The 25,969-nt window shown below is 36.0% G+C and overlaps 1 protein-coding gene across 2 annotated transcripts in view; it reads left to right on the plus strand.

Moving 5' to 3' along the window:
* LOC125457297 (POU domain, class 2, transcription factor 1-like) overlaps positions 1–25,157 on the plus strand; it is a 382,990-nt gene extending 357,833 nt beyond the window's left edge. For both annotated transcript variants that reach the window (XM_048541322.2, XM_048541324.2), the window contains 2 exons: positions 24–112; positions 7,729–25,157. In XM_048541322.2, the coding sequence (XP_048397279.1) occupies positions 24–112; positions 7,729–8,027 (388 nt within the window). In that variant the 3' untranslated portion in view covers positions 8,028–25,157. The remainder of the gene's footprint in view (positions 1–23; positions 113–7,728) is intronic.
* Positions 25,158–25,969: the final 812 nt, after the last annotated feature.

Genomic DNA, 25,969 nt, shown 5'->3' on the forward strand with positions numbered 1-25,969 from the left:
CAAGTTGTTTTTAATTTTTGCAGAGGTGCCTTACTAAGTCTGAATCCAGGGAGTCTTGGTGGTGCTCTTGGCCCAGCATTAATGAGTAATAGCACATTGGCAACCATTCAAGGTCAGTAACTAGTAAACTTCATGTCGCCTGAATTCTATCAAACTAGAAGAGCTTCATATAAAATGTGCCATAACCTGTGCTTTTCAAGTTGATGAAAGACTGATGCATCCAATGTTTTACTGCTTCAAAATGCTTAATATTTTTAATGAATATGACTTTAAAAGTCAAATAAACACCTGATTTGCTTCATTGTTGGAAAAAATTGCTTTCGGTATTGATGTTCATGTTGTATAACATTTATGAAGTTAGAAAGGGACAAAATTCTTTGCCACTTAAGAAAATAGTTCTACTTTTTATAATACGTCATATAAGACTGTTTCTTCCTTTCATTGCATGATGAAACTTTACAATAGGATTTGCTGGAAACATTGGGTTAATCTGATGTGGTCCAAAACTGGTATAAAATGACAAAGTCTGTGCTTTGGGGGTACTGTAAAAAGAGAGCCAAATAGTCTAACCTTCATGGAAGACTGATCCAAATAGATATTCTGAACAGTTCAAGTTCATCCTTTGTTAGAATTCATGATCAGATATTGTTTTCCAGTACTTTAAGTAGTCATAAACTGAATGTGTTATCAACAATGTAAAAGTTCAAAAATTGGTGAGATGGGAATTTGGTGTAGAGTGGGACAAAGATGATGCTTTTTTCTTCCAATACTTGTCACGCTTCATGTTGCAGATAATATTGGATCTGCTCTACCTATAACTTCAGTTATATCAGTAAATGGTTTGAAAGCTGAGTTGAAATATGTCTATTTGCATAAATAAAAATTGAAATGTTTGTGATATGCCGGATGGGCGGCACCTGGTGGTTTTTAGAGAACACTGTTTGGGAAAACATCTGTTTGGAATTGCTAGGTTGGAATTCAAGGTGCAGACATTACAGGATATCCTGGAGAGGTAGAGTTGTGCGGTCATTTTCACATAGGATACAATCCCACACACCCCTTACATTAAGAAGTAGCACAAACCTGCTTATTGGTCATGTACAGAAAGGCGTGACTGCAAGGCAAGAATGCATCAAAGGCAATGCCAGAGGAGCCTTTGTCTTTGCCATTATTTATCAGGTGCAATCTTCTTGCTGCCAACGTGGATGAGGGCATATTGGGTATTGGATGAGTTAAACAACTATGTCACTGATAGAAGACCTTTTAATTGAGGGAAATGGAAAATAATGTGATAATGGTAGGAGGTACTATAGTTAGAAGTAATTACTATACCTTGGCAGTTCCAAAGTTGTTGTTGCCTGCCTGATGCTAGGGCAAATCTTTTTGCAGCTAGAGAAGCATTTGGAGTGGGAGGGGGAGGACCCAATTATCATGGACCATTTCGGAACCAACAACATAAGTAGAACAAGGAATCAGGTTCTGCTGAGGGAATTTGAGGAGGTAATTTTTGTTTATTTCTTTGAGAGACTTAGGCATACTGTCAAAGAAGTATTTATTGCTCATCCCAAATTCCCTTGAGAAGTTACCTTATTCCACTGCAGATTTTGTGTTATATGCTCAGCGTTAGTCATGAAGTGAAGTCAAACGTCAACCAGGATCTTACTGAATGTTGGTTTGCAGACCCACATGTCCACTCTTGATATTGTTTGTTACATTCTTACTCTAAAGCTAAATGTTTATTTGCTCCAGTCACTTTAATCCCTGTGAATTACAATTTAACGCAAGAGATGAGATTAAAAAGTGTGAAAAATGGAAGTAGCAATCTTAATTTGAAACCTGTCACCTCTTGCGCTCCACGTAGGATGCTAGTTAGCTCCTGTGTGGTGGTCTTCCTGGTAACAAAACTGACACTGTGAGTAAAAACATGAAAAGAGAGGGAAATTATCCTCTTCGTCTACAAAGGTGCTTAATAGTGTTTGAAATAATGTGTAAAATTATGTGTTGTTCATTTATTTAGACTCTACATGCAAAGCCACTTAGTTTATCTTGCCAGTTTGAGCACTGCGTGAGGTGTTTCCCTTAAAAGCAAATCCAATATCTTAATCATGTACGAAGCTGTTGAGGTTGGTTGCCTCGTCAAGTTGGTTTGTTGTTTTGCAGGTGTTTCATTACCGTGCTGGGTAACATCCTCAGTGCAGCCTCTGATGAAGCATCGGTGTGTTTTCCTGCCTGTTTTTAAACTCTGGGATCCATTGAGCTGGATTACCTCACTTCCAGTTTTCCTTCATAGTGGAGTGTCTATGGGGTCGAGTTCTATGTGTTTATTCAATGTATCCCAGAGTTTAAAAACCAGGTGAGAAAACACACCGATATTTCATCGGAGGATGCGCTGAGGTTGTTACCGAGCACGGTAATGAAACGCCTGCAAACCAGCTCAGCAAGCCAATCAACCTCAACACCCACAACCCGAGCTACAGATCTACTCCAAAACCTTAGAGACATGTACAAAGCTCTTCCAGAAAAAGACTTTTTTTGCTCCTTTATGTAAAGACTTAAACAATTTCTGGATTTCAGTTCCCCTAAGCCCCCATCGAAACACTTATTCTGCTTTTATTTCCCCTCGCACTTTTTCCAGTCTTACCCCCCATGGTGTTTTGTCTACCTCCTCTTACTGTGAATGATAAAGTCTCAGCTTCACCCCTTTCAGTCCCATCATAATGAATTTGGCCGGAAGCTAAGCCTTCTTTGGTGGCCTTCGTCTCCATATTCACTTCTCTAGTCAAGAATTGCCTTCTCCCCCAAGATATTTGAATAGAGAGCTGTTCCATTGCATCAGACATCTCAATTTCTCTGCTCCCACACTTCCTCGAGCCAATCTCCTTTGAATGTAGGGCATCCCGTTCACTCAGGTTTAAACCTAGCATTGCCATGAAGCCAGCCGATAAGGGTGGTGCTTTACTTTGGCAAAATGACTTCTATATAAGTCTGTACGAATTAGAAACAGGAGTATACCTACTTGGCACCTTTGGCCTGCTCTGCCATTCACTAGAATCATGGCTGATCTGATATTCCTCATAAAAACCTTTTCCAGCCACTTTGTTTTTGTCCCTGATATTCCTAATGTCCACTTTCTCGCCGTTTTCCTAAAACCCTTGGTTCCACTACAGATCACGAATCTATCTATCTCAATTTTAAATATACACAAGGATTCTCTCCCGGCAGCTCTCTGTGATGAGGAATTCCAAAGATATCTGGCAGAGATTGAACACCCGACACTCTTAGGCATGTCACTGCTTCTGAACACAAGCCATCATTTCAAAGACTGCCCATCATCTACTTTCCCTTGCAGTCACTTATACTGCATCTAGGACTCAAAGAGCAAAGAAGAACAAAAGAAAATTACAGTACAGGAACAGGCCCTTCGGCCCTCCAAGCCTGCACTGACACAACTAGCACCCCCCCCCCAACCCTTCCAGTGACTGTACCCCTCTATTCCCATCCTATTCATGTATTTGACAAGACGCTCTTTAAAGTCACTATCATATCAGCTTTCACTACCTCCCCCGGCAGCAAGTTCCAGGCACCCACCAACCTCTGTGTAAAAACAACTTACCTCGTACATCACCTTTAAACCTAGCCCCTCGCACCTTAAACCCCTGGCCCCTAGTAACTGATTCTTCCACCCTGGGAAAAAGCTTCTGACTGTTCAGCCTGTCCCTGCTCTTTCATAATCTTTAGACCTCTATCAGGTCACCCCTCAACCTCCGTCGTTCCAGTGAGAATAACCCAGGTTTCTCCAACCTCTCCTCATAGCTAATGCCATGCAACATCCTTGTAAATCTTTTCTGTACCCTCTCCAAAGCCACCACGTCCTTCTGGAAGTGTGGCAACTAGAATTGAATGCAATATTCCAAATGCGGCCTAACTGAGGTTCTGTAAAGCTGCAACATTACCTGCCAATGTTTAAACTCAATGGCCCAGCTAATGAAGGTAAGCATGCCATATGCCTTGTTGACTACCTGCGTTGCCACGTTTAGTGACCTGTGTACCTGTACACCCAGATCTCTCTGCCTATCAGTACTCTTAAGAGCTCTGCCATTTACGGTATATTTTCCATCTGAATTAGACCTTCCAAAATGCATTACCTCACATGTTCCCGGATTAAACTGGAATTCCTGGCCATCCCTCTGCCCAAGCCACCAACCAATCTATACCAGCTATATCCTTTGACGGTCCTCATTGCTATCTGCAATTCCACCAACCTTTGTGTCACCGCAAACTTACTAATCAGACCAGTTACATTCTCCTCCAATTCATTTATACATATTACAAACAGCAAAGGTCCCAACACTGATCCCTGAGGAACACAAGTCATAGCCCTCCATTCAGAAACGCACCCTACCACTGCTACCGTCTGTCTTCTATGACCAAGCCAGTTTTTTTTTTAATCCATCCTGCAAACTCACCTCTGACTCCATGCGACTTTACCTTCTGTATTAGCCTGCCATGAAGGATCTTGTCAAAGGCCTTACTGAAGTCCATGTAGAGAACATCCACTGCCCTACCCTCATTGATCATGTTCGTCACTTCCTCAAAAAACTCAACCAAGTTAGTGAGACACAACCTCCTCTTCACAAAACCTTGTTGCCTCTCGCTAATATGCCCACTAATTTCCAGGTGGGAGTAAATCCTGTCACGAAGAATCGTTTCCAATAATTTCCCTACCACTGATGTAAGACTCACCAGCCTGTAATTAGCTGGATTATACTTGCCACCCTTCCTTCTTAAACAAAGGAACAACATTGGCTGTTCTTCAGTCCTCAAGGACCTGCCCTGTAGCCGGTGAGGAAACAAAGATTTCCCTTAAGGCCCCAGCAATTTCCTCCCTTGCCCCTCTCAGTATTCTGGGGTATATCCCATCAGGCCCTGGGGATTTGTCTACCTTAATGTTTTTCAAGACCCCCAATACTTCCTCCCTTTTGATCTCAACATGACCCAAAGTATCTACTCACTCTTCCCCAGACTCATCATCCACCAAGTCCTTCTCTGTGGTGAACACTGACGCAAAGTACTCATTTAATATCTCACCCATTTCCTGTGGCTTCACATATAAATTCCCTTCCCTCTCCTTGAGTGGGCAATCCCTCTGCCTGGCTACCCTCTTGTTCTTAATATAAGTATAAAAAGCCTTGGGATATTCCTTAACCCTGTTGGCCAATGACTCATCTAATGCCTTCCACCAATGTAAAATCCCTAGCCCTAGCAATTACCTTGTCACCACGGATGCCAGTTATCTCCAAGCCTTCAATCCTCACCAGGACAACTTGAGGGATTTCCTTCCTTGAATTGAAGTTTTGCCAGTTCACATCAACTGCCAGCTTCTTCCACCTGTCAGTGCCTGTGAACGCATTGTGGTTTTCCTTTTACTTACTTAGCAATACCTTCCATTTAGAAAAATCCATGGATTCTAGCTACATCTGCCTATTTATGTGATATTGCACAGCACAGAAGCAGGCTAGTTTATCCAACCAGGCCACACCGGCATTCCTTCCTTCACCCACCTAATTCTAGTATTTTCCATTGCCTTGTGTTATCCTGTCTCCCTTAATGCATTAATAGAATTCATTTCAATTCTCCATGGTAGTGGGTTCAATATTCTCACAATCTCTGAATAAACAGTTTTATTCTGATTCTCATATTTGATTTTCTTTTTGGGTGGTTGTAATATTGATGGTCTTTGGCCCTGATCTTCTCAAATGGAAACTTTGTACTCTCTAAAGTAACTGTTAAAACCATCAATGATTTTTGCTGATTTCTATTAGGTCACCCTTCACCCTTTTAAAATAAAAAAGACAATCTATCTTATCCTGATAGACGTTAGCCAACATTTCTGTTGTAATTTCCTATTTTTTTCCCCACCTGACCTCTATCTCTATATCCTTTTTATGGTAGAGAGACTAGAATTATACTCCAGGTATGGTCTAACCAAAGCTCAAAATATTTTAATGTATCAACTCAATTTTGTCTGTCTAAAATGAAGCCCTCAGGCCCTTGATTTGTGTGATTATCATTTGTAATTTGTGCGGTGGCACTTCTAGATCACTACATTCCTCTACCCTATTTTGATTCTTCCTTCTAAATAGTTTGCAACTTCCTTATTTTTCATGCCAAAATGTAATATCTTACACTTAAGTTATGTTGAAATTGTTTTCCTATTATGTTCCCATTCTGCAAATTTTTATGTGGAACCCTTTTTGTTCTAGTTCTTCTTGAGTTCATTTCTTATCATTGTTTTTCTAATATGTTGATGACTTTTGTGGATTCATTTCCTGCTCTTGCCCTGAACTGGGAGATTTCATTAAATCTTGGACAAAATTTAATGAGGAATGTGGACACTGCTGCTACCTGCATATATTCCACACGTGTGATTCCAACTTTCTGGTCACCTGCAGTTTTAATTCTTGAGAAACAGCTCTACAATTTCCAGTTAAAAATTTTGTATCTTTCTGGACTCAACATGGAATTGAACAATTTCCTGCACTGTGCTTGTTTCGAAAGCAGTTGTTCATTCTGCCTGTGTTAGTTATGATTTTGTTTGATTCATCCTTTTTACCTTTCTTGTCCCCTCACCATCCTTTTTACCTTGTTTCTTTATCTCTTCCACCCTCTCTCAGACCTTTTGATTTTCTTCCATACCTCCTATATTCCCAACTCTGTAATTGCTTAAACATGTTTTTTATTCTTTTTCTCAGCTCTGATGTAAGATCATTCATTGACTGGAAACATTATCTTTATTTTTCTGTCAAGAAATAGTGCCTGACCCATTGAGCACTTATTGGACTTGCTGGTCTTTTCTGAAACTAAAACTGTTTCTGCAGCTCCCATGTAGAAAAATTGGTTAAATACATAACATCTGTTTTAAAGAGGCACAGACTACTACAATGTTGTGGTAACGTGTATTAATTTGGAAAATTAAGTCAAATGAGGCACATCAGGCAGTAAATGATAACAGCTCACAGAAGTTAAATATGCTCATATAAAATTCCTTTGGCTACGCTTTTAAACTGGATTAAACCACAGTTGTCAAGAGAAATTAATAAAAAGGCAAAGCATGTTAGTATGTATCATTTGTTCAAAGTCATTGCTTTTAAGTGATTTCTTTTTGTAAACTGAAGTTTGCAATATTTGTTTATACAAATGTATTTTTAAGAACCTGTATTACCTTCATTAGAGTACATGTAGCTAATCTGGTAATGAATTGATTGGAGCTTAAATTTAAAAGTAGTAATCTGAAATTAAACAATCAAACAAACAACATTGACTTCAAGCATATTTTAACTTAATGTCTCCCTGACTGATTATTTCCTTTAAGAAGACTTTATTCACCTATACAAACTACGATGCAAAATGATTGTATACCAGAATTTTATGATTCTGGAATTTGCTCATTGATTGTTTGAAATGAAATAGGTTAGAATTGGATTATTGTGTTATTTGGATAGAGCCTACAACTTGTAAACTTTTTCTACATTTGTGCTGTCATATGCATAGAGCAATCTGAAAATGCATTTTATGTCCCTTTGGCATTGTTATCAACAATTTTAATATATTTGATTATTCAAACTAAGCCATTTTTCTATTCTGTTTCCCTTTTCAATGTACAGGTGGTGCAAAGCGCTCTGAGAAAACATTTATTCTAACCAGGAATCTCTTCTCTTTTCTTCTCAGCGCTTGCGTCTAGTGGAACACTTCCTATAACCTCCCTTGATGCCAGTGGAAATCTGTTGTTTGCCAATGCAGCAAACCCAGGGGGTACTCCAAACATCGTGACAGGCCCTCTCTTTTTGAACCCACAAAACCTCTCCTTACTCACCAGCAACCCAGCCGTAAGCCTGATATCTGCTGCCGGGACGACTGGACATGCAGCGAGTCTCCAGATGGCCTCTATGTCAACTGATTCCAGCCAGAACTCTTCATTCACTGTGACCTCAGCAGGTGGGGCCACCAACACCACCAAGGCCCAATAAGACGTACTCCCTAGAGTGGATCATTTAATCCAGTAATGGGATGTGTAGTTGGCTGCTTCCAGCAAAAGCAAAACTGATGTTTGCCTAATTTTTTTAACTTGCTTGTTTTTCAGGATTGTGTCACAAATGACAAAAAAAAGACTTCTACCAAAAAGGAAACACGTAAATATTTATCGTTTCAGACGGTCGTAACAATATAGGAGTCATTAACAATGCATAGGCAAGGGTTCTGTCTCCTTTAGTATCTATTTTATTAGTTCTTTTTAATTGTGTGTTTATTTTAATTAGGTCTGTTGTACAGGCCTTTTTGTTTCATAAAGGTGTTTATATCATGTATAAATAGCATGGGTTTCTTTAACTGGTACAGTTTAGGCAGGCCTGTACCTGGAATGCTTGTGCATCTTTTTTTTTCTCAAGTGTATACTGTTAAGAAAATTACATTGGGTTTTATTTTTTTTTCTTCTTGTTAATGTCTCTTGAATTGTCTTCTTTCTTTAAAAAAAAAGGTTGTTCCTTGTCGGGTACACTGTAGATTTATGCACCGTTTGTATAAAGTGGTTTACTGTTGGTTATTTTTGTAGGAAAGATTCAAAGTTAGATGCTTTGAGCAAAAGTTCGCAAACTGATGGTTTTAAAAACATTCTTGGTTTTTAAAATGGCTTACTATGTCTGTCCTTCCTAAATGTAAGGGTTGGGTATGTTAGCAAATGTCACACCATCAGCGATATTGATCCACACAACCAAACAACTGGAAATGGAGAATACTTTATTGTCAGTGGATCGCGGGTATCTTGTGAAGCTTTTGTCTTTGCTCAGATACTGAAACTAGTTGAAACCATCATGGAATATGGTAGAGATGAGCAAACTACAAATATGCCAAATCATCTATAAAAACAATTTGGAAAAATTCATTATTTAGTTTCCCAAAACTGATTTATTTATAGAAACTAAATAATCTATGTTCCCATAGAGCTTGATAATATATCTAATGTTGGCACAGTTTGGTGTTTGTTTATCTTTAAGGGAAAATAGGGTTGTTTTGAGACAAGAGGCTTACAGTATGCACAGTATGGCTTGAACCATTGCTGTAAGCATATTAAAACCAAAAATTAAAGGACTGGAGTAGAGCATTGCAGTTCACATGGAATAAAAATGGTGCCTGTCATTTTCTGCAGTGGACTTGTAAGAGAGCAGCAAGGTTTACATTACAAGTCAGAATGATTGCTGTGGCCACACTGTCCAGCATTCCCAATTGGTTAATGAGCAACATGTTTAATTACTCGGTACATGTGAACTTCCTGCTGAGTTACCCACGGGAAACAAATGCGAGGTAGAAAGTTCTTTCGTTCAGCAGCACATGATATTTTCTGATAAACGCAGCTGATTCTTTAACAAGTAACATGCTTGAACCGAATAAGTGTTCTTTCGGACATCCCTGAGCTCTGTTGCTGACTATTCGGTCGTATTGCTGCACTGTGTGTGTCTTAAGTAGGTAGTTGAATTGATGTTATAATTGAAAGTCACGTGGTTTAATGTTGTTCTTTATGCTAGTAATAATAACAGGGCACAGTTAAACCAGTTTCTAACCTTAAAAGTAATGACAGCCACCATTTTTTTCCTTGTTAGTAACTACATTAATCTCCTTTTCAAGACACAAAATATGCAGTTCTGGTAGGGTTGCACTATCAAACTGCAAATAAAATGAATATGGCTGCCTACCAAATATGGACAGCTATTAAAAGCTTGAACCAAAGTCAGTTTTACCTAGCTGCTGTACCAATGACATTGTTTGCATGAGTGCAGTTAATAGGCATCAGTAATTTAGTTGCTCCTGTTCATAGAAGGTAAACAGTTACTATTTTATACTTTTTAATATCATTTTTCAGGTAAAGAAATCTTCAAACATGAACTTTACAATTTTGCAGGATAGTAGTCATTTTGTCAAGAGTCTGGTGCAACCAGTTTTCATTGGGCAATTCAAATTTACTGGATGGCTAAATGTAGACTGGTGTTAGTGATATAAAGGAAGTTAAAAATATTCCAAGTTGTACAAACCGTCAGAGTGTCTAAATGTTCCAAACAGATCCTGTGACAGATTATACTGCTGCAGTACTTGCATCCTTCTACTTTATGTACTCATGTACTATTTTCACTGAATATTCAATCAAATGTTAAAAGAATGTTGTTACTTTCCTAATAGTAGATTCTGGACTTTGGACTGATGGGACATGTTTGGACCCCATGCACAAATGTAAACCAAAATCCTTTAGTCCTTCAAGGCAGGTATTTAACCAGGCCATTCTGTAATCCCAACGCCCACACAAATCATACTTAGGATACTTCTACCCTCATTACTGTTTTCTGTCATTGCTGAACTATGCAATGAAGACCAGTTGCCTACAGACACATTGGTGGCAATAATAAAGTGCATTGCATGTGAGGAGCAGGGAAAAGATATCCCCACAATGCTGAGTGTCTGAATAAAGGTGAAGTGCTTTTCTAAAGATGAGACCTTCGCTTACTAATATACTTGCTTGGTAGCATGGCTCAAGTATTGAACGTCAGTTGCTGAGCTAGCTTTTCATTTAGGGAATTACACATAGCACATAGAAAGTAAATTGGCCAGGTGAGTTATAATACTCAACCCATGCTGATGTTAGCCTAATGTATTTTGGAGCTTTTATTGCGTGCCATTTCATGTTAAACAGATGTGAATTAATGGATAAAACTGATTCATTGAATAGCAGAAAGCTTTCTGCGAACCCTTCTTTTGATCCTGATTTTTTCTGCTTACTCCATAAATAGCAAATGTTCTAAAAAGCAGCGAGAAGGAAAATAAGCATAAAGCTGAGATGATTGTTTCAAGTTTAAATGCGAGACAAAACTGAATGCTGGTCATTGATGGTGGTAGTGAAACAGAAGTGGAGGGAATGCTCCGATAGAAATTTTAAAATAATGCTTTATAGCTGACCTCAGACCACAGTTGATATTTTAATTTTGAACTTAACTGAGCTAGTTCTAATTCTTTGTTGTTTCCCTGAATAAGAAACAGAAAATAAGTTGCAGTAAAGTTTTTAATTTTATATTCCTCTTTGGATTAATGTTTTGCTACAGAGGTAGTCTTATATCACTGCATTAGTCCGTTGCAAAGAAAATCCTGCTTTTATTTGTGAGATGTTGGAATTTGAGGTTGAAGCAATCAAACCAGGATTTTCTTCCAGGATTATGTTTGGCCCTTGTTAGAGCTGACTAGTATCATTTGCACCAACTCTGTAAATGTTAATGGCTTATGAGACATTGAGTTATGCCAATAAAAATTGGTTGCATTAGTAGGTTTTTGGAACTAAATGATACATTGGTAAATATAAGGAATAGTTTTGAAAAGCAAAATTAGTCATTTTAGTTACTTGGCAACAATTCAGAGCTCTTGTGGTTGCAATGGTTACAATTCATGCTCTCAACTGATCAAACTGCCATTTATGCCATTGTCCCGTTTTGTCATCTTTCCATAAAATAAAGTCAGACACATACTGATTTAATCCATCAATCCACTTGAATCAAAGGTGACTACTGCATTTCAGATCAGATAAAATTGGTAAAATACAAGTTGCTGATTAAGGTGGGACATACTTCATGATAAATGATAAACTATCCATTTTTAAAATATTGAATTCTAGAAGTGCTCTTACTAATAATTAATTAATTTACTCTTCATGGATGAATATTTTACCCATGTTTCTAACTTTATTATCTGTTTTTAAGAAAATTCTAAAATGTTGACTTAATCTTAGTAACTTATTTGCCATATTTCTTAAAACAGAACTTTTTTGAGGCATTTTTGTTTTAAAAGCGTAAGATGCTAATAGATTAAATTTCAAACTAAATATGTGAAATCCATGAACAAATGCGAATAACATTTTGTGATTGAGGCATTTATATTATCAAATTCAAATGCACCTTGTTGGCTTTGAGACATTTGTTCAAGTATTCCTCCTCTTCAGATAGTTGAGAGAAGTGAATTTCAGCACATTTCTTGAATGGAGTCTAAAACTGGTCCTCTGATGCGATTGTATATTGTCATTGAGGATGCACAGAAAAATAGTTTCTAAAATAAACTGGAACTAAGTGTGTCCATGTATCTATCTTCCACATCCTTGGAATATACCATTTTATTTGTTGTATAAATACTTGAATCTCAAAATTTTAATTACCCAGTATTGAATGCAATATGTGTATACATTTAGCATATTTTCAGTGCATGTATATGCTGTTCCCAGAATTTTAAGTAGCAAGCCTTTGACTTTGATCTTCAGAGGCTTAATCTTAACCAAATTCTTTGAGATGTGTAAATATTTATTGGTCTAAGCCAAATAATTTGTATGTATATTGGGCATACATCAACATTGCACCATTAGAATCCAATTTAAATGTCTTAGTTTAGGCATCAGAATGGGCCATAGTTCCATAGTCAAAGTTTTATTGCGCAGTTGCGATACAACAGCAATGTCACATTTTAACTGCTTGATCAGCTAAGGGCTAATAAATTTCTAAACGTTATTTTGGTTTAATGTTCTGTCATATGTTAATGTGTCTTTGTTCTAATATAACTTTACAATGGAATTAATAATTTGTATTGTTTAACAAATCAAGTGGTCATTTTTATTTTATGTTTGTTCCCTAACTTTAAATCCTCTTATTTGGCAATATGACCGGTTTGTGTCAGAAGATCACTTTTTGGAATATCTAAGGTACTGTTGTGCTATAATTACCACAAATTGTCATGATAGCTGTCTTCAACCAGGTGAAAGCAGTCACAGTGTTCCTGTAAGAAGATACACCTTATCCAGTTCTCACAATTGACTTGCGTGAAAGGAGCATGTATGCTTACATGCACTTTGATTTATAAATACTGTTTAGATCATGGTTTATCACATAGGAGCTAGGAGCAGGAATAGGTAATTCAAGCCTGCTCCACCATTTGTTATGATCATGGCTGATTTTATCTTGGCTCAAATTCAGTTTCTGCCCACTTCCTTTTAATACATTACTAATTAATAATTTAACCTATCGCCTCCTGAAATTTTTTTAATGCCCTAGTGTTTAAGACTGTATGATGTCATGATTTTGACAGACTCACAACCCTTTGAGAGAAATAATTCCTCCTCATCTTTGTTTTAAATCTGCCACCCCTTAGCCTGACTATGACCTATCATTCTAGATTACCCCATAAGGGGAAACACCTATTCTCCATCAACTTTGTCAATCTCCCTTAGCAACTTAAATTCTCAATTAGGCCTCCTCATTCTTCTAAACTCTAGTTGGTCTAGGCTCAAGCTGCTCAATGTCTCCTCATAAACCAAGCCTTTCATTTCTGGAATTAATCTAGTGAATTAATCTCGTTGTAGTAATCTGGTGAACATAGCTCTTTTAGTTTATAAAATCCTAATAGACAAAATGAAAACTTACTTTATGCAGATTTGTAATACTTCTGTGTAGTGTTTAATCTCTGTTTCACACTTCTGTTTTATACTCCAAAACTGATACACCCACATTGCTCCCTGTCCTCAAAAATACAAAAAAAACCGAAAACGTAAAATGCAAATTGACTGTGGAATTGGCAGTGCAGCTCTGTTGATGGTTTAATTCACTATTTGTGGCAATAGCTTATTTCTTCAAGTATTAATTGAACTATTGAACCAAGAGCTACTGAATAATGCTTTGAAAAAAATCAACTCTTTGCTACAGACATAACTTATTTTATTAATGGTTATTTGGTAAAAATATTGTATAGGACCTGTGTGATTTGATGAGGTTCACTTCTGAGCACAGCATGTAGAAATTGTTCTACAATACTCCATAAAATTTGTAGTATCTTTCAACAATGAAGGAAGCTGTTTGGCCTTTGCTGTCTAGCTTGCTTCCATCATCTTTCAGGCATTACCTTCGAGATCATACCCTTGCATTAAAATAAAATTCTATTCCTCTCTGATTCTTTTGCCATTTATCTTAAATATCTCTTCCCAATTAGCAGTGATTTTCTTTCATGGTATGTAACACTGCTACTGGGATGATGCATCCCTGATTATCATAGATATAGTTGTCATAGTAGATCAGGTTGAGCACCATATTGGGGAACCACATCTTGGGATGAAAGGAGAAAATTGATATTCCACATAAGTTGCTTACAGTTGTGTTTTCTTTTGAGGTTTGTGGAGCTGTCATGAGCTCCTTTCTGAGACTTATAAAGCATTGAGTGGATCCTGTTGAAGTAGTAGGGAGACCAAACGTTAAAGAGAAATAATGTATTTTCCCCATTTAATGTGACTGAAGTTGGAGGTGGGAGATCCCATCTGAACATACAATTATCCTCCTTAAATTTGTTCAGTAAAAAGAAATAGCTTTACACTATTTGTGCAAACATTTTCATTGACGGATGAGACAGATCTTGCACCCTGTAGGTAGAAAGTGAGCAAGCTTTTTTCAATCATTGCAATCTTTCCATTAAGAAATACCTCAGCATTGCATAGCATTTACAGGGTTGCTTTGCAAAGCAAAAACTATTCCTGGTGGATAGAATTGTGGATTTAGAATGTAGATGTTGATTTTTGGGGGAAACTTTTACTTAAAGGAACATGCTCATGGATTTAATTTCTCTCTTGAAAAGGTGATCTTGATAACTAAAGAAACCAATTACTCATGATTCTGTTTGCCAAAGCAAATGCCTTCTTTTGCGACTCAATTAAAATGTGGCCTAAGTTTTAGCATGTGTCACTTCACTATTTTTAAGCTAGTTAAGATTTGTATTCTACATTTGTAAGCAGTACCGTACTGTTTGTTTTCACCAGCCTTTTGATAGAAAGGGGTTAATTCACCAGTGTCAGGGTGGGAGAGAGTTCCACCATAAAAAGGTGTTTCCTTAAGAAAAGGAAGAAGTGAACAAGTTTATTGAATGTAATGTTTGTCACATTAATAGTTGAGCAAGTTTTTAAACTTCGTTATTATTATTGTTGATAGCAATGCTGAAAAATTCAGGCTAGACCAAAAATATATCCTGCTCCTTGCACCTGCTTGACTGACCAACAAACAATTAAGTTGATATGTGGCTGCGGTTGCCTCCAGTCATTTAGTTTGTGCTTTAGAATAACAGAGGCTTAACAGTTTGACAGTCCCAGGTTTCAGTTGATAGAATGAGAATTTTCAACAATTTGACAGTAATCCTGAGGTATCAAGGTGGATTGTGTCATATATTTGGATTCAGAAGTAGTCATTATTCACATATTTGGATTCAGAAATTGCTATAAAGCATCAGTAACATGATTTAACTGATTTAAGGTAAAATTCTGTACTAGCAAATATTGGGGGTGTGCAGTAATGTTCTTTTGGTGCAGTGAAGATGGGTTGTCCATGTAGCTGACTCTTTTAAGTCGCTGAAGTGGCAACTTTGTCAATCTAATCTTTAATATATGAGTTTCAGCCAATAACTATTGTCAGTAAACATTTTAGCTACACGATTTATTGGTCAAATTAATAATAGTTAACTCTATACTTTCCTGTCTTTTGCCAGTTTCTTTTTATATTTCATGCAATTTAGCACATCCTGCTATGAAAACTGTTTGATTGCAGTTTGAAACAGCTGGCCTTTTGAGTTTGGTTTGCTTTTCAAAAGGCTACTCAGTTTATGTATTTATCTCTCTTTTTGTTTTCTCTTTTTGATTTGCGGTTTTCTATTCTAGCAAAGTGAAAAAAAAATGCATTATATTGCACACCCTTAAATATTATCATTTATTGTGCCCCCATCTAAAAGTAAATGGCTACTAAGCTTTTTTTGCCAATTATTACACAAGTGTAGGTTTAATCTCTATAATATCCAAAGTTATTGCAAAACTGGGTATTGCTGTGGGCAGTTAAAAATCCTGGGGCTACAGTGGTGTTGCAGAAGAACTACGTTTGAGCTTTGCATAACAAATGTCTTTCTGGTGTCATTACATAAAGCTGTAGTCTGGTATTGATGCTAGTCTGACATTTGGGCATTGATGATGTTTGCTCTGCTTTTTGTAGTAGAAATTTAAAGTTGTACCAAGTTGGGCATTATAAACCTCCAGTTTAAAATTGTGTCAAGATATTTGATCGCTTAACTTGCCACACCAAACAAAGTAACTTTTGAGTTTTGTTTCCTTAAGTATTCAGTTCTTTTTGCTACAGTTTCAGCTAGTTCGTGTTATAGTAATACTTACAAACCATAAATAGTGAATAGTAAGTTTAAAGTAGGAAAGTCATAGTATCCTATAGTATGGAGATCAGCAAAAGGTTTGTAATATTGCTTGCTGAATGTTTCCAACATTTTCTGGTCTTGTACCACTTGAAATAGCTCCCAAACAACTAGTAAAATATCACTTTTTTTCTCCAGCTCTCCATCTTTCAAAAGGAAATTGAAAGTATCCCAAAGCTTTTGGTCATCCCTGGTACAGTATTAAAAATGTTACTCAGCTTTTGATACTGTATTCATTTGAAGTGCCTGATGAAAGTTGCAGCTGACTCTGATCTAAAGAAGCTAGTGATATCTGATCAATTTTTGCTTTATTATGCTTTCTTTGATATACTCCTAAAATAGTAACTATAATTCACTAGAGGAGCAGTGAAAGTTGATTAGTAACTATAATTCACTAGAGGAGCAGTAAAAGTTGCTTGACCCTTCTCTCAAACACTCCAGAAATTCTCCGATCAATCCATTTCCTTTTTGCTACAAGCTAAACAGCTTTTCATTTTGTCTGCTATTTCCTGTGCAGTGAGATCTGATCTGTACATCACAATTTGCTTATATTTAAACTGTCTCCACAGTTATCTATGGTAACAATTTATAATTAGTCAAACATTTCAATTTTTGATATGCAGAATATGCATGTAAACTGGTGATACTGATGATTTATGTAAAAACAAAAGTTTTTCACTTCGCTCCATGGTGAATTCACATCTGCTGTTACTCATCTTTTTTCATCCAGAAGTTCTCAAAGAAAGCAAAATAAAATTGTTAGCTTTTAATTGGTAGATACACACAGCTTCGTCACTGATATTAAATTCCTTGCTTTGAAATGATGAGGAAATGCATGGAAACCAATTGGTGGTTCAGTTATTAATTGTTGAAATATTCAATTGGTATCATTATACTAGGAACAGATTAAATTAAGGATTCTGAAAGAACCAACGTTTGGTTACCTTGAGGTTTATAAATGCAAAAACAAAAATTTTACAACTAGTCTGCTCTGATGGATTTTGCAGGTAGAATTGATTCTCATTTTAGTGGCTGGTTTTGTAAAGAGCTACATACTCTTAGAGAATGATGTAAAATAGAAGTCTTAATGCATCCATTCCAGTTATACAAGAAGAGCACTTGGAACAAAGTATGGGTCAGTTTGTATAGTAAATTAATAAGTGAAGGAATTCTGAGGAAGAAAATGAAATTCTGTTAGATTTATTCCCACAGTTGTTATGAATACCAGACAGGTTTCTGTACTTAACTTTGATCTTTATAGTAACCTCTTTAAAATACTATATATAACAGCCTCCACATATATTGTGAAAGCATCACATCTGTAATAGGACAATCATACAGTTAGTTACTTTTGTAAGGTGCATTTGAGATTTTGAATCAGAAATTGCTGATAAATGAATGGGTTTTGTTTTACTGTTCTTCTAATTATTAAGATTAACCATACTAATTATGGTAGAATAGCAACTTAGCTGCAATTGAAATTAATTTCCTGGGGAAAGAAATTTGACACAGATAGGAAAAATGACCCATTGTATTCCATTACATTTTGTTTATCAGTTGATTCAGATACCTTTAAAAATATCATAATGGCTGACCAAAAACCACTAATATCTTGATTTGCTGTTCCCAAATAGAAGTTTAGAGACTTAAGTGTCTGTGACTGCGCCAGCTATCCTAGGAATTGCCCTGTCCGGTGCAATGGTGAGTTTTGAAATTGCATCATTTCCAATTACATCACCAGTGCCGCAACACATTATACAATTGTTTTTGGTACTGACCTACAAGGAGGACGGAAAATATATCGTGTCTGGTAGCCCATTTACTTGAGCATAGTACAGATTTAAATGGAAATGCTTCAGGTTTGCATTTGCCTACTCACATGGTGTGATTATTTCATTTTCTTCCTCAGTTGCTTAAATGGTGCCGTCACCATTTGTTCTGTGTACAGGAGCTGTTGTATACCTCATTTCTAACTCATGACTGAGTAACTCGCTTTAATCTCTCCCCTCAGAGTGGCTGAACCTGCTACTGATTGTATACTTAAACTGTATACTTAAAAAGAAATCTGGCATGTATTAGCACTAGCACAGCAGAAGAATAACGGCAGTCAGAATTGGCAACTAAAGTTAAAGTAGGCATTGAGGTATTGCAATCCTTTAACCGTTCCATCATGTCGTTAACTGTTTTATTGGCTGTTAATTCCATCCAATCTTTCTTCCTAAAATTTTTAGATGAACTGTTGTTGATCTAGCTACGTTTAATGGTGTGAAGGCAACTAAGTGGTTTTCGAACTAGATACATCCGGCAGTTCATGCTCTGTTATGGTGCAGCATGAGCAGCTTATTGAGCTGACTGTCGGCTGCTTAATTTGAGAACTGGTTAGACATGAAGACAGGCAACCTCACCATTCTTAGTGGATGAGTTTAATTAATTGCAAACCTAGTTTTTCATGACTGAAAAAGCTGTTGTCTCTTCTGATTGAGATAGACTAATGAACACTAGCGAAGTGACTTTATGATGAAATAACTTAAATTCTGAATACTATATGCAGCCTCTTTTCCAATTGCTTAAGACCACACTTATTAAATATAAAACTTACATTTTATGTACTTTAAAAAATCAAGCATAATGTCTGAGTGATTTTTAGTCAAAAATAAAGACATGGTACATTATAATAATTCTTCTCCTTGGCTGCATCTGTCAGCTATCCTGAGTTTCAAACAAATGAATGCACAGTTGTGCTCATAGCCAAATATTGGTTGAATAACAAGGGGCTGTTCAGTTTTGACAATCTCATATCAGATTAAGTAATGGTTTTTGTCCATCATTAAAAATACCCTGAGAATGACACTCGCTGTCTGAATGTAAATGTTAGTGATGGTCATTCCTGCCATGCTCAATGCTTTTATTACATGCCAGCAACCTTTCATTGTGCTGATAAAACCAAAGACTTACTAATGATTGTATGACTTAAATTTTTAAACGTCTTCAGTCCTAAACTAATCTTATTTCAAAAGTATGAGTTTCTTACAGTGACAAAAGAATTGCATAGAGCAAAATAAATCTGTTTCATTCCATCTATTAAACAGTAGACAGCCTGCTAAAAGTGGAACACATGTGCTAGTTGATTGGTTAAAGGACTGGAGACTCCTGTGGTAGGGTTGGCTCTTCTGAGGGGCATTTAGCCCTTTGGGCTGGGTGATCTGAATTAATACACACTGAGGTGCTCTTCCGAACTGACTGTAACTGGCTGGTCGCTGCCGTTTCATTTTGCAAAAGAAAAATGAGACTAAAAAATATGTAGCTTGCTTACAAAGGTTTCATATCCTTTTCATAATACCACTGTGCAACTATGCATTGTATTCCTCAACCTTGTGATAGGTAGAGACTCAGTACTTTTTTTGTGTAGAGAAAGGTAGATTTCTTTGTGTTCAGTGATATTTTTTGAGTACTAAATGGGGGTTGTAGGATCATACAAGCTCTATCCCAAAGCGAAATACAAATGTTAACATTCGCCTAATGCAGATACCAAAGATTTGTTTCTTCTTTGCAACCTTAATTGTGTATTAAATGCAATTACCCAGCAGGCATTAGTCTAACCTCAGTAATCCCAAAGCTTAGATGTATATTTTGGTATATTTCTGGGATAAAGGTTTTTTTTGTCAAACTCTTGTTCGTTTCAGTGTATTGCTCTTAAGTCATGGCATGAGATAAAAAAAATCGTCTTTCTTGGTAGTTTAAGATATAGTATTTTTGTATGTTTTGGGTGTGTCTTTGTGTGTGAGAACATAATTGTTTTTCACTGCCTAGTTGTTCATAGTTTTAAAGTGTACATATTATCCAATTTTGGACGTCCGCAGGCTTGTATTCTTTAGATGTATTATTTATTGGAAGATTTTTAAAAACAAAGTTTTTCAATAGACAGTATTCCTTTCTTATACAAAAAATATCTACATGATAACCTTCAAAAGTTAAATCACTTCTTGAAATTATGCCTTCATCATTCATAATAAAGTAATTTAATTTGGTGTAATTTTTTCATTAGGAATGCAAAATTTCCATCGAGATCAACCAACATTAAAGATGGTACAGCCTGTTGTTGATGTATATTAAATCTAAAATTGTCAAAATAAAGTGTTGTACTTTGCTTTTTCCAACATTTTATTATTTTCATTCGGGGTGTTCCATCCCTCCTCCTCATTCTCTGGTTTGGTTTGCCAATGAGCTTCCTAAAGAGAAATGTAAACTACTAACACTCAAGCATATTGTTCAGTGCAGGACTGATGAGAAAGTTTAGATAAATATATAATTCGCTAGTTCCACATGACCACATAATGAATGTAAACATTCCTAAGAATGAATCTAATGGTTTTATCTAATCATATTTGAACTTAGTTAAATCAGGAATTATGGAAACCATAGCAAAAGACTACTTTTTTGGCCTAAAATGATATGTAGATATGAGCTTCGCTGGTCCTCTACATGTGTTCTGTAGACGAATCTTGTATATGACCAAGAAAAAAAGGGATACTGTTGCTGATGAATACATTTCATGATTTATTAATTCATTATGAATGAAAATGTGAAACAACTCAGAGGTTGTAACTGTAACGTTTTCAATTGCGTTAAACTATCCCCACTTGTGCATGGTATATTTCTTGTACAATAAGACTGCAGCACAGGTAACCTGCGGACGTCCCTATATCCAGTGCACCTTAATGCAGTACCACAGTTGAGTGTGTTCATATATACCCTGATGACAATTTTATGTATAAACTTCTGAAAGAATAGAAATGTCGGACCTTTTACCAGTGCAAATATTCCAAAAAAATCAATAGCTAATGTGAATTGCTACGATCCTGTACTACTTGCTGTCATTTCTCAGTGAAACCTAGATAACCAGATTTGTTACAAAATGCCTGAAACAAAAATTCAGTTGACGGCAAATCTAAAGCTAAAGTAAACTTCCAACATGAAATCCTCAAATGCTTGTTGCTCTGGGACAAGACACAGTTCTCCTAAAATAAATTCTGAAAATTTCAGCAGTAACGGGAGAATACTGTCATAAGAGAAATCTAATTGGCACTCAATTCATCAATGCAGTTTATATAAACAGTTGTTGTTACAAACCCTGTCGCGTTTTCAAGTCTTTTTTAGGAACTTGGATAAAAGTTTTTTTTTAACAAGAGCAGAAATTGTGAATCTTTAATATTTGATTAAAGGAAGAGATGGTGCAGGATATTGCAAAAAAAAGTGTTTAATCTTGTGGAAGATTTTGTACTTGCTTTCCAGTTCCCCAGATTTATTAACAATAATTGTGCAATTTTAATAATGTCTGTTTAATTATCAAACGATTGCACTGAATTTGGTCCATAGAGATTTGCATCAGTCTAAAACAAATTCAGTACTTGGTAATAAAGATAACTTCTTGTGATGTTAGTCTGGATGCATGGCTTCAGATTTTTCAAAAAACATCAAAATCTTGATCTGTGACTGGAAACGTTTAACAGTGATGAACTGAAAGTGAAATTGCAACTAATTTGCATTGCTTCCCATGAAAACCATGAAACCCCATTATCCCCATTTAAGATTCTCCACCTGAATATGGGAAACTGTTGGTGCTGAGTCACCTAGAAAGAATTGACCGCACTGTAGTAATCTTGGAGATTTTTATTCATCAACCTGACACAGAATTGATATTACATAGCTCTGGAGCGAATAAGACTTGAACCTAGACCGCCTGTCCCATAGGTAGGGATATCATTACTGCACCACAAGGGTCCAAGTTTGCAACCTTGCATCCTGCTTGTAAATTTCACAATACTTGATGAAGGCTCCCATAATGCTCATTTACTATTTTGAAAAAATAAGCAGTTCTTGCTAAAATAGTGTAAGTGAATTGGAGATTTTATAGTAAAAGTGAATGGCAAGGCAAGGCATGGCATAAAAGAAATTAACCTATTTAGCAAGAGTAACAGCATTACTTTATGACCATTTAATCATGTGCAAGTAGGGCTTTGCTTAATAGCCATTAAGCATTAGCTTATTGGTTTAACTGTTTCCTTGTTTAACATTTTGAAAGATAGTCATATAAATGAGCTAGTCAAAATTTTAGTTTTTGATTGATAGGTCTTCAAATTCCTGCCCTTATTGACACTTGGCATTCATCAACAATTTTGTTTATCCAGAAAATGTTTTCTGGTATTTACGACAATCAGGATCTCCCTTGCTTCTCGTCACCTGGAATGTCTGCCCCATTGACTATATGTTGGTATGTATAAAAATGTTCAACCTCTGAATAATTTGATTATACCAACTATCTTCAATAATCATCCTAAAGCACTGATCTAAATACTTTTCCTTGCACTTGCAGGATTTCTTCACTGTTTTTGTGAAGTAATCTTCAAGGGAAATAGTTTTTTATATAGGAAAAGTAAGCACAGATATCATGTTCTCTTGGTATTACCAGCAATTTTAAAATAATCCGCATGGAATAATTCTGGCAGGATACATGGTGTTAAAATGGACCATTGGTAATTTAATGAACCATTAAAAATTGTTTAAGAGGTCTAGTGTACAACTTTAACAACTAGCTTATTTAACATAGTTTCTAAGAAAATAAAATTACCAAGGTAAAAACAGGTGGTAAAATTTGCACGTCTAGCCCGAACGTATATATGAAAAAGCAAATTGCCTTACCATTCATTTTCCCCTTTGCTGCCTCTAGATGTCTATCAGTATCAATTGGCTAATAGAAAATTTGCAAGTTGGCAAGAATATCAGTAATGCCTAGTATATTTTAGTTAGCTATTGTGATCATATTTTGTTTGGTCAATTCACCACTATTTAAATTGGCTAAAAGAGAAATTTCAGTAGGAATAATAAATGTAGTGTGAATATGAAAGATGCAAAATTAGGAACAATTTTACATAACCATTTTGCCACATTTAAATCAACAAGACCCTTGCATATTTTTTAATCCTGACTCATAGTGGTATTCAGAATTGTTACATCACAGGTTGGTATGTTTTTATTACTAATGCACCAGTTTCAGTTCAATCAACAGCTAACTGGGTGACATTTTACTGTGAATGTTTTTATACATTAAGTAGCATAATCCTTTGGAACAGTGGTAATGGAAAATTTAAAATGGTTCTAGCCTTATGGTTAGAAGTAGGAATACAACATGTTGTACAAAATATTTTTGAGGATAAACTGGTGTGAATACATACGTCATTGTAATTTTCTACTGACACATTGCAACAGTAAGGCATTATTGTTAAGCATTGATTTGTATATTGCTGTGTACTGGTATAATTTGATGAACATACAATGTACAGTATCATTTCTGGCTCATGATAAACTCGGTTAGAAGTTCAAAGAGTAACATTTGGGACACTGTAAGAACTAAACTGTCAGGATATTAAATTTTATGCTTTGACAAATTTAGTTACTTGATTTTTTTTTGGTGTTTTTGTTTATTTCTGGTCCTACATATTATTCCGTGTTTAGTCTTAGGTTTTCTCAATACGTCGTTTGTGATTTGCATGGGTACACATTTGTAGATCTTTTCAGTTGTATATTTTTTCATTGTATATTCAATTTTCTAAAACATTTGTATACATTTAACTGAAAGTCACTAAATCGAATCTTGATGATTTAAGGGGCCTTTAGTGTACTACTGATGACTTTAGAGAAGTATTTATGACAAATTTTGTTGTGAATTTCTGGAAAATTACTTAATCTTTAAGGGATTGAACATTTTGAACAATGCCTGAACCAACAACAGTATTTGGATTTGGCATCAGCAATGAAGCAATTGATTGCCTTTTTTTAAGGCATCAGCAATAGCTCATTTCTTCCAACACTTAAACATTTAGTTATTAAATATGATATAATGTCACTATGCAGAGATTAATTTAAAATTGAGTACCCCATTGGAAAGTAATGAAAGGAAGTAATGAAAATAATACCATTAACTCCAGGTAGTTTGACAACTAATTTAGGTGCCTAAGAAGCTATAATTCAGCTTTTACAGATTTTACTTTTTCAGCTTATTATTTTTCAGATTCTTATCTATGTTTTCCTCTGGTCAGTTAACTAAATATCTGATTGTTGGGAATGATCCTTCTTCCCTAACTGTAAAATGCTTTATTTAGTAAATTCGTTCATCAAATGTAGATAAATCATCACGCAACATATAGGTGAAAGTTTGAACTGGAACTAGGAAACTGTTTTGGACATTTCAACTCAGGAGCCAGCAAAACAAACTGGTCTAAATTAGCAGGTAATACCTATAACTGAAGACAATTTTCCATCCTTCACAAACAAGATGTGACAACAACTTGCTCGAAATTTTAAGATTTTTTTAAGAAAAGACTGATTTAGATTATTGCACATATTTCTGATTTTACATGATACTGCCTGGTTTTAAGGTCATGTTAAATGGCTACTAGTCTGGTCTGCTGTACATGCGATAAATATTTGAGCTTTAAGATGTTAATTTATTTCCTACCCCTTTAATTTAAAAATATCTATTCAAACAAGAACCTATTTTTCTAATTTATTATGGAACCGGATACACAGCGATAGGTATTCATGATGAACTGCTCAATTGTATTAGAAATGCAAAATTTAACAATATTGCTTCTGTCTGCATTAAGGTACTCTTTGGTTTTTAACTTCCCTTTTCAAAATCTGTTCCATTGTATAGTGAGTAATTACAGATAAAGCTGTCTTCGATAACTGCCATGAAAGATTTCCATTGCAGCTAGATTTTTTTGTATTGTAATGTGGTCATTTTATCTAATCATTTTGTATTCATTTTTGTAATGGCGTCTCGGTTCATTAAAAATGACTTAAATACTGATGGGAAACTTAATTATTCCTCCTTACCTTTGTGCAGTTCATTTTTTGAAGAACCATTAATAGCTAATCTTAAACAGTCTGTTAATCATCTCGGAGAAAGATGTATCCCCAGGCTTTTGAATTTAACTTTTAAAATAAAGAATAAATAGCACTAAAACTTATTTATTTTCACCAGAACAGCACTATCTACAACAATCCCAATGACATACATCAAATAGATAATAACAGTAGTCAGCAGAGGCAATGCTTCTCTTCTTTCACATTGAATGCCATATCGTTCCCAAAATGATGATCATATACTCATTTCTGAATGTGCAGGGGGCCATGGGTGGCTACCCTTTTCGAACAGAAGCACTTCGAAAGATGTGAATCTGGTAAGGATACCAATTGTGTGCAACATTTGGGCTGTCTAGTCTACTGGGTATTAATCTATATTTAGTATCTTGTACAGTGTGTGGCAGGTCATTGATGAAATTTTAATTCAACAATATGTAGAATCAAAAACTAGCCTAAAGGTGACCTTACAATCAGTGTGATTTATTATAAAACCCATTTGTTTCCCTAATGTCCGATAAGGAAGGAAATCTGCCATCTTTGCCTGGACTGGCCAGCAGGTAATTCCAACCCACAACAATGTGGTTGACACTTAACCACCTTCTGAAATAGCCTAGCAAGTCAGCCAGTTTTATCTAGTCACTACAAAGTCTAAAGAAAGGAATGAAACCAGACTGGCCACCTTGCATCAATCCAGGCAGCGCAAGCAGAAGCAGCAAACACAGCCATCCCAGCCTTGCAAAATCCTCTT

Source organism: Stegostoma tigrinum, chromosome 12, assembly GCF_030684315.1.
Source record: "Stegostoma tigrinum isolate sSteTig4 chromosome 12, sSteTig4.hap1, whole genome shotgun sequence".
Classification (NCBI taxonomy): domain Eukaryota; kingdom Metazoa; phylum Chordata; class Chondrichthyes; order Orectolobiformes; family Stegostomatidae; genus Stegostoma; species Stegostoma tigrinum.